Genomic DNA, 16432 nt, shown 5'->3' on the forward strand with positions numbered 1-16432 from the left:
ACTGTACATCGTAGCGTCTTAAACGCAGCTGAAGCATGCTGCGTCCAAAACGCTGTGAACCCCGATTGTGGGCACATACCCTAAAAGGTGCGTGCCCACGATCAGCATTTGCAGCATTTTGGAGGCAGTGTGTTTTCACTGTGTTCAAAATGCTACATTGTACAGTACAAGCACAGTGGATGGGATTTCTAGAAATCCCATACCCACTGTGCATGTACAGCCCGCAGCATAAACTGACCTGCGGTGCGGATTTCCTGAGTCACAGCAGGTCAATTCTTTGCTGCGGAGTTGCTAGTGTCCTTCACAGGGAGAACACAAGCGAGAGACCGCAGCAACCCAAACCATGACCATGTGCACGAGCAGCTGCGTTCACCTGCATAGGAGACTCGCGGCCCTGCAGGTCAGGACCTGCCACGTCCAGGACACAGCGGGTCCTGATCGTGGGCATGTACCCTAAGGGGAGGTTTATAAATATTGTCAAATAAGTCTGAATAACGTGCAAGAATTTTTATCCTTCTTCTAGGCTTAATGGTACATTGGATCACAATTTTGTTGTAATGCTTTATTCTGCAGGATATGTTAATGAGTTGGCTAAAATTGTAGTCATCCCAGTTTCCCAGTATCTACCCTTAATACAAAAAAAACTTGCTTTAAGACAAAGGAATTTTGTCATAGGTTTCTCTTTAAGAAAAGAAAGAGTTATTCCAATCTCTAAAGGCCCAGTCACACACATCGAGATCGCTAACGAGATCGTTGCCGAGTCACAGTTTCGGTGACGCAGTAGCGATTCCGTTAGCGATCTTGTTATGTGTGACACCTACCAGCGATCAGGCCCCTGCTGTGAGATCGCTAGTCGTTGCCGAATAGTCCGGACCATATTCTTCAAAGGCAATGTCCTGCTGGGCAGGACACATCGCTGTATTTGACACTGTGTGACAGGGTCACAGTGACTGCAGAGATCGTTATACAGGTCGCTACTGCGACCTGTATCGTTACTGAGTCGTTGGTAAAGTCTGACTGTGTGACATCTCACCTGCGACCTCCCAGCGACTTACCAGCAATCCTTATCTGATGGAATCGTTGTCGGGATCGCTGGTAAGTCGTTGTGTGTGACTGGGCCTTAACTTTCATGGCTGAGATGTGAATAATTGCTTCTAGATCCCACGGTTGCCAGAGGTGGGGTTAAAAAAAAAACAGTAAAGCACAACTGGCGACCCTGCCACTAGTGGCCGGAAAGCAGCTGTTGCCATCTCAGCTATAAAAAGTCGCAACTGCTGTTAGGCGACATAAGATGAAGCACATCTGTCAGCTTAATGGGAAGCTATCACGATTCATACTCCCATCAAATAATGGCAGGTACCAGGTGACTTCTGCCTGTCCTGCTCATCTAGATGACAGATGTCTTCCTATGTGTGTGTGCGTATAAGGAGGGACCTGTCAGTCAAAGGGATCTGGGCAGGAAGAAGCTGCCTCAGTCTAGTCAGCCAAGACACACAAGCCTCATTTCATCAAAGAATTTACACCAGAAATCTCGCATAAAACACTTTCAAAACTTGTAAATTTCTGGCATTTTCATGCGATTTTCAGCCAACCCTACCATCATGAGAAGATCTGGGGCAGGGGCACAGTGCGGAAAGGAGCATGGTGATGCCTAATCATGTATGTTATGACGAGTTGTAGCAAACCTTACACTAGAAATCTGGAGTAAGATGGAGTGGATTTGTGGTGATGCACTCGGGGGCACATGGGACTTTAAAAACGTGCTCGATTCATTAAGAGGCGGGTGTCTCATGAGGAGTCAGGAGCGTCTGAGTCAACTCCACATCGAGGCGTAAATGTAGTCATTCCACACTATAGTAGTATTCAATAGTAGCTTTATTTCACGTTTCAAGTTAGTACCGAACTCTTTAAAAAAAAAGTTCAGTACGAACTTGAAATGCGTAATAAAGATACTATTGAATACTATTATAGAGTGGAATGACCACATTTCCAGCAGTAGTGCAGTCAATCAGAAGATGTCCATCTCCTTTTACTCCAGTATATTTCTAGATGAACATTTTCTTCCATCCGCGAGTGTGACTGAAGCAGCTGTATATTCTATAGGGATATAATGGGGCTGTGACATGTACAATCTGGTCAGGTGAGCACCCCTCACCTCCTCTACCCTATAGATTATCACCCTATATGCGCTTGTCTCACTTTTTTCTCTTCCACTCCGCATCATCATCATCAAGACTAGTGTTAATGCCGGTCCTGTTGAATCAGGACCGTAGTGCCTAGCCAGCTTTTTGAAGTATGTTTGCCCTAAAAAAAGAGAAACAACAGAGTACAACAAACACAGCTGCAATAACGCAGACCGATCCTTACTCCTAGGAGCCAAAATAGCACCAAAAAAAAGGTAATGGTATCTGACTACTAGGAGCACTGAAAGAATATGCCAGGTCCTCGTCTTCCCAGCTCTGGATGTTGGCGAGCTGACAGAGAAAGCAGTGTGCACGTATACATTGCAGCCTGTAGGTGGTGGCAGGTGGAGCATTTACTGGAATACTTCCCAAAAGACAAAATTGAAATAATTCATGTTATACTCATCCCCCCCCTCCCACAGTAAAAAAAAGAATAATGTAAACGTACCACTAAGACCTTGAGTACCAAGTGGTTCTGATGTGAGGACTCCAATCGATGGTTTTCTGTATTAAAAAAAAGGCAAAATGTTAAAGTAAGACTTTGATTATTAGCAAAATACTGAGATGCATTAGAATGGTTGCCATCATTTTATTATTGTGCTTTATACCTCAAGGCTCTTTTTAGTGATACTTTATAGCTAAAATTAACCCCATGTTTACAGCTACAGTAAAGCTTATAACCCTGAGCAAATCCCATAGGAAATGCTGAAGGATAACGGTCCAGCCTCTGATCAGAATCTTAAAAGGGGGGGGGTTATCCAGTGAAAACATGTTAACACTCATCCACAGAATAGGTGATATCTTACAAATGGGTGGGGACTCAACCACTGTGACCTGCACCAAACGTCAGAATAGGGAATTTTTTATTTCTAGCAGGTATCTTTTATCCTGCCTGCAAAGTGGAGTGACAGGTCAGATTCGTTCCACATGGGACTCCCCGAAAAAGCTGTCGCCAGCCTCAGAGAGAATGATGGGAGCAGGGATGGACCATCCGCACTGCTGCTCCATTCTAATGGCATTAACAGTGTCCTCAATTTATAATATTGATTGATTTAAAAAATGATGCTCCATCTGCCTGCAGTCAGCACTATAGAGAGCCGCGTGCACACTGTGATGTTAAAGATTCCATGGTGACGGCCGCCATACATGTGTGCTCAGAAACTGAGATCCATACAGCACGATTTACACTAGACCAGGGACCAACCGCATAGTTTTCACTAGACCATGGACCAACCATGTAATTTACACTAGACCAGGGACCAACCATATAGTTTTCATTAGATCACGAATCGACCATGTAGTTTACACTAAACCAGGGACCAACCGCATAGTTTTCACTAGACCACGGACAGACCATGTAGCTTACACTAAACCAGGGACCAACCGCATAGTTTTCACTAGACCACGGACCGACCATGTAGTTTACACTAGACTGTGATCCAACCACATAGTTTACACTAGACCAAGGGCCTGACCGCACAAGTACACTGCTGAGTAGCAAACTTTACCTAATGTATTTACACTTTTTGTTGCATTTCAAACCAGACTCTTACCATAATTAGTGAGGAACTCCGCAGCATATCTGTAAATACGATTCATGATTTCAATCACAATTGCATAAATGATGCTTGGGACAAACAGCAGAAGGTTACTGAAGGTTGACTGCTGCTCATGGTCGTATGCTATGGCCCAGCCCTCCAAGTCAAAGTAAATCATCATCACGTAAATTGCAAAATACAGGCTAAGGCACACAAAAGGCACAGAAACAAGGTATATCCGTAGCTGTCTCTTTAAGCTGGAGTAAGTAGGTTCTTTTTTCCCTGTTACAGGATTGATGCCTAGTACTCCATGAAAGCCAGGTCGGGGCTCCTCAAATTGCCTCTTCATTAGCAAAGTTCCCCATCGGTAGGTCATTGTTGAGCAGTAGCGCTTCCACACTTCCAAGATAACCGTTGACCACACCAGATTAAATGTAGCAAAGATCACATATTTGTCATAGTCCTCCCAGGCGAAAAAGTAATAAGGTATGCCAATGAGAGCCATGGGAATTAAGGCCAAAGTGAAGTATTCTAAGAAACCAAAGTACAATCCAATAGTATCTCCAAAGTAATGGCGGATTTTATCTGCAAACAAAAAGATGTTGGTTAAAACAGACAAAAAAATGTTTATAATACATTGGTGCATATTTAAAATAATGTACGAAATCTGTAGTAGCTATGAACGAAACAAATAGGAGCTGTTCCTGTGCTAAAAAATAAGACATTGCTTTTAGGCTTGTTTTGGGGTACGTGAACGTCTTGCTTATATCTACATGCCCTCTATGCACTGGAACAGCACCGGCCGCAGACTCTGAGTGCATTTATAGGCCCCATTTACTTTAGAGTGTCCCTTTGGCCTCACTTTTCTATAAAAGGGGCACCCCGGAAAAATAATACATGGTACGACATACATTTTTTATACATGTGCATTAACATTACATATGTATTCTTATACAGGTTCATTTATTGAAGCCTTTTTACAGAGCCATTTTAAAGTGCATCCATCATCAGGCTATGCTGCCCTGTGGCAGATCCTCTTTAAAGGGGCTCTCTGATAGCATGATCAAAATGGACGACGTCACATATTTCAATCTGCAAACCCATTCAAGCCATGCTTTAGGCCTCCAACACACATCCGTGAAAAGCACGCACATGTCATACGGTCCGTTTTTAAGGTCCGTGATCTGTTTTTATGCCCGTTTTTATGGTACGTGTGGCATCCGTGTGAACGACGTATGCTAACCGCATGTGCGTGTGGAATGTCCGTGTGTGCGTGAGATTCGTAACTGACATGTGAGTGTGTTGTCCGTGTGAAATGGTACGTGTGTGATGCAAAATGTCGTTGATGCATACCCGCTGAAAGCAGACAGAGTCGCGCTTAGAGAATGAACTCGGGTGAACTGTACCCGACTTCATTGTCATACCGCAGCTCTGTGTCGCGTCCCGATTAGCGGTCGTCCGTGAAGGACTCACCGGTGACCGCTAATCCCCTGAGTGACTGAAGTGAGCAGCGCGATTAGCGCTGCTGTCACTCAGGCTACCCGCGGCCAGCTGGAGTCCTCCACCCGAGACCGCAACTCACCTGTGACTTCATCGCTGTCACTCAGGCGACTTGCAGTCACAGTTGGAGGATCCAGCGGTGGCCGAGAGTAACCTGAGTGACATCATCGCTGATCGCGCTACTCACCTCAGTTGCTGTGTGAAGCTGACAGGAGCGGCGGTGTTCTTCTGCAGCTCTTGTCACCTTCATGTAGCAGAGCTGGAAGCGACGCGGGACCTCCGTGGATTACGCCGGACATGGATGGCTTTTTCAGGCTTAATAAAGTGGTGAACAAGGGTATTTGTTAGTGTTTATTATTCCAAATAAAGGATTTCTTCTGGTGTATGTGTTTATTTAATGTAACTTACAGATTAATCATGGAAGGTATCTCGGGGAGACGCCTGACATGATTAATCTTGGACTTTGTGGCAGCTATGGACTGCTGCCATTAACTCCTTATTACCCAGATTGGCAACGCACCAGGGCAAATTGGGAAGAGCCGGGTAGAGTCCCAGAACTGTCGCATCTAATAGATGCGGCTATTCTGGGCGGGTGCTGGCTGATATTGTTAGGCTGGAGGGCTCCCTATAATGTGGGGCTCCCCATCCTGAGAATACCAGTCTTCAGCCGCGTGACTTTACCCTGGCTGGTATCTAAATGAGGGGAAGCGCACGTCGTTTTTTTTAAATTAATTATTTATTTTCCTGCTCGATATTGACACGCCCACCGGCGGCTGTGATTGGTTGCAGTGAGACAGCTGTCACTCAGCATGGGGGCGTGTCTCACTGCAACTAATCATAGGCGCCGGTGGGCGGGGAAAGCCGGGAATACGAGATTGATTAATGAGCGACCGGCTTTTTCAAAATAGTAAAAGCCGCAGGAGTTTTCTTAACAGCTGTGCAGCGCCGCACCGTTGATCAGGGAACTGTGAGTATGAGTGAGGGGGGGAGACTGACCGACATGGACAGAGAGAGAGAGAGGGACAGACGAGACAGAGAGACCGACCGACGGACTGAGGGAGATTGACCGACATACACAGAAAAAGAAAGAATGACCGACAGCGCTAGAAAAAAGCACAAAACGAACACGGAGCATACGGTGATGCATACGTGTTTACTAACGTGTGCGCACATACCCATAGACTTTCATTCGGTCTGTGTGTGCGTGCTCCGTGCAGAAAGCGGACATTCTTCCGTGCAAAACGGAAACACATACGTATCACGGACAATATGGAATAACGCACGTGTGACCTCAAACATAGATTAACATTGGTGCACGTTTGTCCGTGTCTCCGGTATATACGAAAACGGAACAAACACGCACATGTTTAACGGATGTGTGTTGGAGGCCTTAGGAAGACAAAAAATAGAGGGGAAATTGTTGCCAATGAACAATCCTTCCATTAACCACTCCACTTATTACACATGTGTATCACATAGATAGTACAAATAATGTGTCTTGAAAAGAATTTTTTGTTGGTATTATCAAAGAAGCACAGATATTTACTTCACGTATGTTATGTTATTCAAGATGTGCAAAAAAGGTATTTGAATAAGTCATAAGGGCCAAAAGAGAATGCTGGAAGCAGAAAGACCTTATGAGGAAATATTGCACAATGCACAAATAGGTTAAAAAAAGGCAGCGGTATAGCTTATTAGGAAAAAAAGCCCAAAACAAGGGATACAAAAATATTGCACTCTCCCATGGATATAAACATGATTAAAAGCAAGTACATGTTATAAAAAATACTACTAATGGTGGTGTAGATATAATAGACAATAGAAATTAGAACCAAAAATTAATGCTAACTTACCCATTAGAAGGGATATAATGCCCAAAGACGATTAGAAGTCTATAAAGGGTAGTGAGACTGCCACTGCTAAAAATAAATAGTACTGTCTAATAAATTAGTGCAAGCCATAGAGTGCAAAGACATACCAGCCAGAGAAGTAAATACAAGCAGGAATGGATACACAAACAGCCAAAAAAGAGCAAGTGCCTGGCTATCAAATAACGTGTTGAGAGTGAATGGAAGGAGAAAGTACCCTGACGGCCGTTTCGCCTAGGGCTTTTTCGTGAGGTCTTTCTGCTTCCAGCATTCTCTTTTGGCCCTTATGACTTATTCAAATACCTTTTTTGCACATCTTGAATAACATAACATACGTGAAGTAAATATCTGTGCTTCTTTGATAATACCAACAAAAAATTCTTTTCAAGACACATTATTTGTACTGTCTATGTAATACACACGTGTAATAAGTGGAGTGGTTAATGGAAGGATTGTTCATTGGCAACAATTCCCCCCCTATTTTTTGTCTTTAAAATGTCAAATAATATTTTTATCCTTTGAGATTTCATTAATAAAAATTATTCATTTTTATCTTGGTTATTTTTATTGGTATCTATTGATTCTATAGTTAGCATTTGTTCAATTGGGCCATTAATCAGGTTTTTTTTAGGAAGATTGCAGCCTGAAAAATATCGCTTGAGATATACATCCCCACTATAAGGCTGAGATACAGCAGCATTCACAATCATAATTGATCTGCACACACAGCCGCGGAAAAGAGCTGAAGCAGGAGGTGAAGAGAAAAAAACCCACTTATCCTCAACTGATTGACCAAAATTGTTTTTTTTCCTCCTTCCTGCTTACAGTTGAGACATGTCCAGAGCGGTATTTCTACAGGCTACAACCCGACCTAATGTGTGCCCAGTACAGATTGCAGCTTGAAATATGTGACAGCGACATTTTGTTCACAATCTCATTAAACCCATTTAAGTTGCAGATACATGTTTGAATGAATATCTATGCCTGTACACTAATTGTGGCAATAGTGATCAAAAATATACTTGTCCATTGGGGATGTAGCAGAATGACTGGAGTCTTCACCTTAAAAATAATCTATCACCAGGTGTTTGCTACATAAAGTGAAAGTAACCTAACATCAGGACAGAGACCCTGATTCCAGCGATATATCACTCACTGGACTGCTTTGATAATCTCCTGATAAAACAGCGGCCATAATCCATCGCGAAACGTACGTCAGGTCTTCCACGTGGAGTCTGCTTCCCACCGGCAAGCTGCTGTAACTGGCGCCTTAGGTATATCCTGCACGCTTCCCCCTACTCTCCTGATGTTTTGACATTGTTTATTTGTCTATCTAGGGGTTACTATTATATTGGTGTGCCAGGCCAAAAGGGTGTATTTCCAGCTATGCATGCTTGCCCACCCACCGTACCTCCAATTCAGCATATTTAATCTTTACATAGAACCAGTTGTGTCATGAATGTTATTATTCTTTATGAATTTTTAAATAATTGTTATAATAAAATGGTATTTTAATATTTACACCTTAAAACTCGTGTTTTCTCTTTGTCTATATCACTGGAATCAGGGTCTGTGCCCCAACATCATGCTAGTATCAGATGGGGCAGCAAACTGCTGGTGACAGATTAAAAAAAAGCATGCTCCATTCTTTAGTCCATTATATAAAGACTATGCTTTCAGGTGTTGCCAGCTTTCACAATATCTTGGCTTCTGTTGGCACCCATTAGGCACACCCATTAGACAAAATTATGTGCACATTTGCAGGATTTGTGATGCACATATAATACAGAAAATCGTCAACTAAATGCCCAAGCTGTAGAATAACACCACATTTTTATATTACCATGTATATATTACAAAGGAGGTATGCAAAATTCCCAATATACCCTGCTGCAAATGCAGTGAATCAGCTTTGGATTTTACTGCAGAGTTTGCTGTAGAATTGCAGCAGCCTTCACCCTTGCATTTTTGATGCGTTTTTTCTGCCAGATGATGCAGATTTGATGCAGAACATTTTTTGCACCAAATCTGCAATGTACGCACATAGCCTTTAAGTCTTTGAAATCCTAGCCCATCTCCATTGTAGCAAATATCAGCTTTAGGCCTTGTTCACACACTGAGTTTTTACCCGCAGTTTTTTTTTTTGCGTTTTTGCTGCAGAAATTTCTTGAGAAAATAGTTGTAACCTTTCTGCAGACATTCCTCAGCAAAACCTATGGAAAAAAAAAAATAGTTGGGCGCACACTGTTTTTTTCTCAAGAAAATTCTTTCTGCAGAATTTTTTGAGAAAAAGAATGAGCATGTCACTTCTTCTCTGCAGCTAACTGCATTTTTTGCCATTAGATATTGGTAAAAAAACCGCAGGGACCAACCTGCAAAAATAACGCACCAAAACCGCATCAAAATCGCGGTAAAAACGCATGCGATTTTTCGATGAGTTTTTTGACTGCAAGTGCGCTAATCTTTCAGACTCCAAAGAAATCTCTTGAGAAAAATCTTTTTTCTAGTGTGAATAGAGCCTTAACTGCACCATATCCACACGAGCCCTATGAAACATCAGGATAAGTCCTGTTTCCCACCTCAGTGAAAAACACGTTTTTTACTGACGTGATAAAGGTGCATATGTCCCTCAGTGTACGTAATTTTGGCACACATGTGATCTCCGTGTGGTATCTGTGATAATACACGGAGAACAGGCCCTTATACTCACCTGTCCACGTTCCTGCTGTCCATAGTGCTGAAGTCTCCCATGATGCTGTGTCCGGCTGCCGCTGTCTCCCCTCTGCTGCTGCTTCCAGGTCGCAGCACGGTGCATATGTATGAGCATAATTAGCCTGGAAGCAGGAGACAGCAGCGGCTGAAGACAGCGTCGCTGGAGACAGGTGAGTTTAAAAAGCTTTTTATATTAAATGTATGTGTTTTTTTTCACAGATCACACCAAAGTGTGGTCCATGGGACATCAGTGATGCCAGAAAAAAAACTGACTTGTCTCCATGCGGAACACACCGACATGCAAGTACGCTGCATGGAAACAGGTCAGTGAATAATCACTGATGTGTGCACAGACCCATTGATTAAAAGGGTCTGCCTAAAGCCTGCTTTACACCTTTCAATTAAGCATACTATATTATATGCGATGTGACACGCCCCCATCGTATATGCTGCACGTTCAATTTGTTGACCGTGTCGCACAATCGATTAAAAGCTGTCACACGTACTTACCCATCCATACGACCTCGCTGTGGGTAGCGAACATCCACTTCCTGGAGTGGGAGGGACGTTCGGCGTCACACCGACGTCACGCGGCAGCCGGCCAATAGAAGCGGAGGGGCGGAGATGAGCGGGACGTAAATATCCCGCCCACCTCCTTCCATGCGCATTGCCGGCGGGACGCAGGTAAGATCTGTTCATCGTTCCCGGGGTGTCACACACTGCGATGTGTGGTGCCTCGGGAACATTGAACAACCCGATGTGCAATTTTTAGGAAATGAACGACGTGTATGCGATGAACGGTTTTACGTTCAATCGCAATTGTACGTAGCTGTCACACGCTACAACACCACTAACGATGCCGGATGTGCGTCACTTACGACGTGACCCCGCCGACACATCGTTAGATTTGTTGTAGCGTGTAAAGCCCGCTTTAGTCTGTGATTCTGGTACATATAAAAACTGCAACATACGTACCAGAATCACTGACATGTGAAGGGGGCCTAACAATAACAAATGTGATCTCACCTATAGGCTGATAAGCAAACTTGATTTGGCGGTACCACTGGAAACTCAGTCGTTTTAATTCTTCCTTGTCATGTAGAGGAAATATCTGAATCAATACACCACTGGTCTTCATTCTCCTGACTAAAAGACATAGAAAGCCAATTAGGAGAATGTGCAATATCATATAAAGCATACCATATACTGCCATATGTCTTATACGTTACTCCAGGTTTTATACAATTTACAATATTACACATTTAAAACAGGTCACATATGTGGTAGGAAGGCAAAGAAAAAAAACCAAGTGTTTCCAAGGATAATTAACAGAATTATTGGATGCACCCATGCATGCCAATGGGAAAAACCCTGCAAAATAACTGAAAATGTGTACAATAAAAACAACAATAATAATATAAGAGTAATACATTTGCAAACTTAATCAACTTTTTATGAAAGAAATTAAGACAACTTGAAGTGCTCATCAATATTTTGTGATTGTTTCTTCTCAGTATTCCTGAGCTAATAACCATAAATCTATTTAACACACCAATAAATTCAGTAAAAGCAAAGCAAAAAAAGCGATAAAACAGCACAGACTGCCATTTCTACAATCCACAAGTATTCCTAGATATATTGATTAAAAAAGAATATTAGTAAGTGCTTCTCCACGGGAATGCACTTCAGCCTCATTTGAATATTGATTCAAATGGTCATTTCTTGGTAGCAGAGGAATGGACTAGCGGCTGAAAGTATGGATGGATTTTTCTTTGCAAAAGTTATATGCACATGTAAACAGTTTGGTGAGTGAAATACTTCTGAAAAATTCCATTTAAAGCAATATTCACGGTAACACTACATTTACACATAGAGACAACAGTGAATTTGAACATGCACAGGGTTCAGCTGTGATTAGGGGAGCTGATCTAAAAGCAGCTGTTGCTGTCATGATTTTGCAAGATTTATAACAGCAGTTTGTCAGGAGCTAAGAAGGAGGCAGAGGGAAGTAGGCAGCAGTCTACTACATAGAAATCAATGGGTTGGAGAGAGGTGGCTGGCCTAGTAGAAGTTAACCCCTCTTTTGAAAGGTAACTATTATGTACACTAGGACAGGGTCTAGGCAGGCTCTACAGGTTGAGCTCCTTGGAAACCAGCTGTACACTATGAAAGATAAAAGCTCTCAATGCAGGAGTAAGACAGCAAATACAAAAAAGAAATTCAATTGCAAACTGGCTTATTTTCATGTCGTCTAACTAACGCAATTTCATAATATGAGAATGTTCTTTTAAGCACTCTCTGGTTAGCAATTGAGGACTATTTTAATTAGAGGAGACAAGCAATATCTGATTAGAGTGAGAGCCCCAGCCTACTCTCCCCACTCAAGCAACCAGGCTAAGAAATTAAATTAAGACCACTGCAGACAAATTTCAAAATTCTCTGTTAGGCTGGGGTCACATTGGCGTATGGCATCCGATGGGAGAGCATCGGATGCGATATGCTAATGCTCCTCAGCTCAGAATCTGAATTAGAATGAGCTGAGTGTCATGCGACTGTGATCCGATCTTGCGATTGGATCACAGTTGCGGAGGAGAGAGCAGGACTTATCTCCACGTCTCCTCCATTGTCAGCCTATGCGTGTATTGCCCTGCACTTGGATGACATCCGAGTGCAGTCCGATGTTTCTCCTGCACCCATAGACTTATATGGGTGCGAGTGACACAGCGCTCGCGTACAATTAAAGCAAGCTGCGGTTTTTCCTCAGTCTGTTTAGGGCTGAGGAAAAGCTCAAAGATGTGAGCTATAGAGTTGTCTTAAATGGGGCCAAGTGCAATGCGAGATTTTCTCACAGTGCACTCATGCAAGTCATATGCCATTGTGACTCTGCTCTTAAGGTTACACCCTGGTTACCTGACATGTCACCTTAGTAGCTGGGAAACAAGGCAAACTGAGCTGCCATATCCCATGAACAAGAGTGGTTTCATTTCTGGGAAAAAAAGAAGACCTCCTTCAGCATCTGTTTCTTAGTTGATCTAAGGAGTCTAGCAGGAGGCCACTTTCTTGTGCCCAGTTTTTAATTTTGGACAAGAAATTAAGCAATTATAAGCAATAAAAATATTATCAAAAGTAATATATTATCATACGTGTACATCATTTTAGGATTGGTTTGTTGTAGATTATTGGATAACTTCATGTGAAAATGTATTCCTTAATTATCTTCATTATCATAAATCTGAATGTGGTTATCTGCACAGATTTCTGTAGGATCTTTTCACAGATATGCAAAAAAATTCTACAAAAAATGTTGTCTTTCTTCTAACACAATTTAACAAACCTGCATTCACAGATTGTGATTACAATTCTAATGAAACTTGGCTAAATAGCAGCAGCAATATAGGAAGGAGCAGCAGGCAGGTCTGACCTTTACATACTGATTTACATATTTTTATGCTCAAACACTGGACATCTGCGGTAACATTTTAAAGTTATAGGGGTAGACTGAAAATGCAATGTTTCCAAGCCTTCTTTGGGCATGTATATATAATATATATATATATATATATATATATATATACACACACGAGAACAATCCGTTCTGGGAGTGTACTTGTTAATCAAGTTACTCGTATAGCAAAGCAAGGTTTCCCATAGGAAATCATTGCAGTGCAGACAATTCGTTCCACAACTTGTGCAATCTCCCATCCTGATCCCCTATTGTGCCATTCCATACATGCACAAACACACAAGCACGCATACACACATATTATGCTCACCTTATCTTCCGTTCCATCGCCGACCTCCTGGTTCTTGCAGTTCACCGCTACAGGATGTGTATCGAGTAACCATCGCGACAAGGGAGGAACTTCCGCGGCCAGAGCACTGAGGTCAAAGGCAGGAGCCACTTGCCTCTGATTGGTCAGCGCACTGCCTTAGAGTAGCGGCTGAAAGTGGAAGTTCCTCCCTCGTCGCGATGGTTACCGGATATACATCCTGTAGCGGCGAACTACAAGAACTGGGAGGCCGGCGATGGAACGGAAGGTAAGGTGAGCATAATATGTGTTTGTTTGTGTGGACTGCAAGAGCGGGTCAGAGCGCGGTGGAAGTACGGAACCGGAAGTGTGTGCGGCGAGTATTTGCTCGCACAGCAAAGCATTGTTCGTAAACTAAGTTACAAATTTACAGCAAGCTTTGCTCGTTAAGCGAAATACTTGCTAACTGGGTTACTCGTTAAGCGAGGTTCAACTGTATAGATATATATATTATAGAGGTAGACTTGTCCGTGAACAATGGAAGAGAGCAACAGCTTTAAATAAAGACACTTCGATTCACTCGTGTATTACAATTTCTCTGCAAAGGCATTATATAATATTACATTTGTATAGCCAACAGCTACTTTCCCTGTCAAAACTACAGCAGATGACGGCTGGCAGATGAACCTGGATTAACAGTTAGTTATTGAGTCAGGCAAAAAGTCAAGAAATGCAATAGTGTGCAGTCTACACGCTGTTGGCCAGAACTTCCCACCTGCCCCATATCACCTTGATTTACTATATATGACCTAGTAATTAAGCAACATGAAACAGAATGAAAATTAAAATGGAACCTGTTACCTCCAAAAATGCTATTTACCTGCAGATGTAGTGTTAATTTGCAGGTAAAGAGCCGTTAAATCATATTTGTCTGTGTAGCACCCCTGAACCCATCAGGGCACTACAAGGTACTGCATCCTGCCAAAGATGCAGGGCCTACCCCCAGGGACGTGGAAGACCAGTGCCGGTAACAGAAAAACACATTATAATCCCAGTTTTCCCCCATCCACAGACTGGTGACAGACTAGACTTGGACCCAATGGATGGCCACCCAGGGGTGGAGCCAATCCAGTCCACTAGACAACGACCAGGTGGGAGGGGACAGACAGTTGGAGTTAGGAAGTGGAAGTGAGAGGTGTCGGACGTAACTGCACTGACACAGGAGTGTGACGGTGACCTGAGGGCCCAGGCGTGTGTTTGCTGGTGGAGTACGGCGAAGTACTCCCGTAACCATAGCACCGACGGGGTACAGAGCCCTAGTTCAGGTAAATGCTCCAGGCAGACCTGATAAAATCTGCACAGTGAGGGGACCATCCAGGACCTCACTGACCTTAGAAGTCCAGGGGCACTAGCAGTAATGGGAGAACTAGGGTGCGGAACAGAATACCGTCCCTACAGGGTTCACACTGCCCACCGTACGGACCAGAGACTGAGAGACAAACAGGAGGGGATCCCCAGACACTCCAAGCCATGGAGACCCACCAACTTGAGAAAGGTGCAGGGGAAAGAAGCCACCAGGTCATCAACCGGAACTGAGACTAAGAGAACCAGAGGTGAATACCATCCGTCCTCTGGGTACCAGTTACCATCTACTGTGAGAAAAGAGAATCAGTTACACAACAACCCCTCGCGTGGCCTTTCTTTCCGCTCCTAACTCTATCACCTATCCCCCGGGGCGCATGTCCTACTTGCGGAGGGACCAACATCCAGGCTGCCTTCACATCAGCCCCAGCGGAAAGACTGTGCAGCGACAGTTCCATCACAATAACCGTAACCTGCAAGTGGCGTCACAACATAAAGTTAATTAACTATTCCCCTGTATATAAACCCTTTTTAAAAGCGACCCCCAGGGTCACGGAACCGGGCAACGGCCACCCAGTGAGACATCCCAGTAGTACACTGCCCGGGACTGAGTACCCCATAGCCCTGGGCGGCACATCTGTTTTACTGGAAAAGCGACGACAGGGAGAAAATGAAGTTATATTCTCCCTGCAGCAGGTTACTTCAAGTCATTGAAATGGTTACAGTCTCCGCTCACTGCAGTCAGCACTCCCTGACACATATACAGCCTGATCTACACATACACTCTGCAAAGCAGGCTGCCAATCAAAGTGCAGGGGATTGATTATAGCAAGTTCACTGCATAGTGAGCCATGACCAACAGCTCCCTGCACTGCCCCGATTACTTGAAGTTCACAGCTGCAGTGAGAATATAATTTCATTTTCTCCCTTTACTAGAGCTGTTGCTACAGTAAGCCTGCCAGACATTATTTAAATGCTTTTTACTTACAGATCACAGCTCTATCTCCAGGTACATAGTGTTCCCCTTTAAATTAAAGGGAACCAAACATCAGGTTTTTCGTGTATAAGGTGCAGCCAGTGTGTGTGCGTGCAGTGTGGTGTGTGTGTGCGCACGCTGTGTGTGGTGTGTGTGTGTGTGCGCGCACGCTGTGTGTGGTGTGTGTGTGTGTGCGCACACGCTGTGTGTGGTGTGTGCGCGCACGCTGTGTGTGGTGTGTGCGCGCACGCTGTGTGTGGTGTGTGCGTGCACGCTGTGTGTGGTGTGTGTGTGTGGTGTGTGTGTGTGCGCACGCTGTGTGTGGTGTGTGTGTGCGCACGCTGTGTGTGGTGTGTGTGTGCGCACGCTGTGTGTGGTGTGTGTGGTGTGTGTGGTGTGTGTGTGTGTCCTGAATCTAGGCCTGGCATTACTGGAGTTTCCACCGGTAGCCAGTCTGACGCTGCACTGAAGTGTGTTGGGTTTTTTTTTCCAGATGATATTGGATCCGGATTGGACGGCGCGGGACCCTTGACCCAGGATTACT

The 16432-nt window shown here is 43.8% G+C and overlaps 1 protein-coding gene across 1 annotated transcript in view; it reads right to left on the bottom strand.

The window, feature by feature from the left end:
• ANO10 (anoctamin 10) overlaps positions 1 to 16432 on the bottom strand; it is a 473406-nt gene that overhangs the window by 387826 nt on the left and 69148 nt on the right. Inside the window, exons 5-7 of the mRNA XM_075315233.1 lie at positions 10828 to 10947; positions 3737 to 4306; positions 2632 to 2687 (exon numbers count right to left, since the gene is read on the bottom strand). Of these exons, the coding sequence (XP_075171348.1) occupies positions 2632 to 2687; positions 3737 to 4306; positions 10828 to 10947 (746 nt within the window). The remainder of the gene's footprint in view (positions 1 to 2631; positions 2688 to 3736; positions 4307 to 10827; positions 10948 to 16432) is intronic.

The sequence above is a fragment of the Anomaloglossus baeobatrachus genome, chromosome 6 (genome assembly GCF_048569485.1).
Source record: "Anomaloglossus baeobatrachus isolate aAnoBae1 chromosome 6, aAnoBae1.hap1, whole genome shotgun sequence".
Classification (NCBI taxonomy): domain Eukaryota; kingdom Metazoa; phylum Chordata; class Amphibia; order Anura; family Aromobatidae; genus Anomaloglossus; species Anomaloglossus baeobatrachus.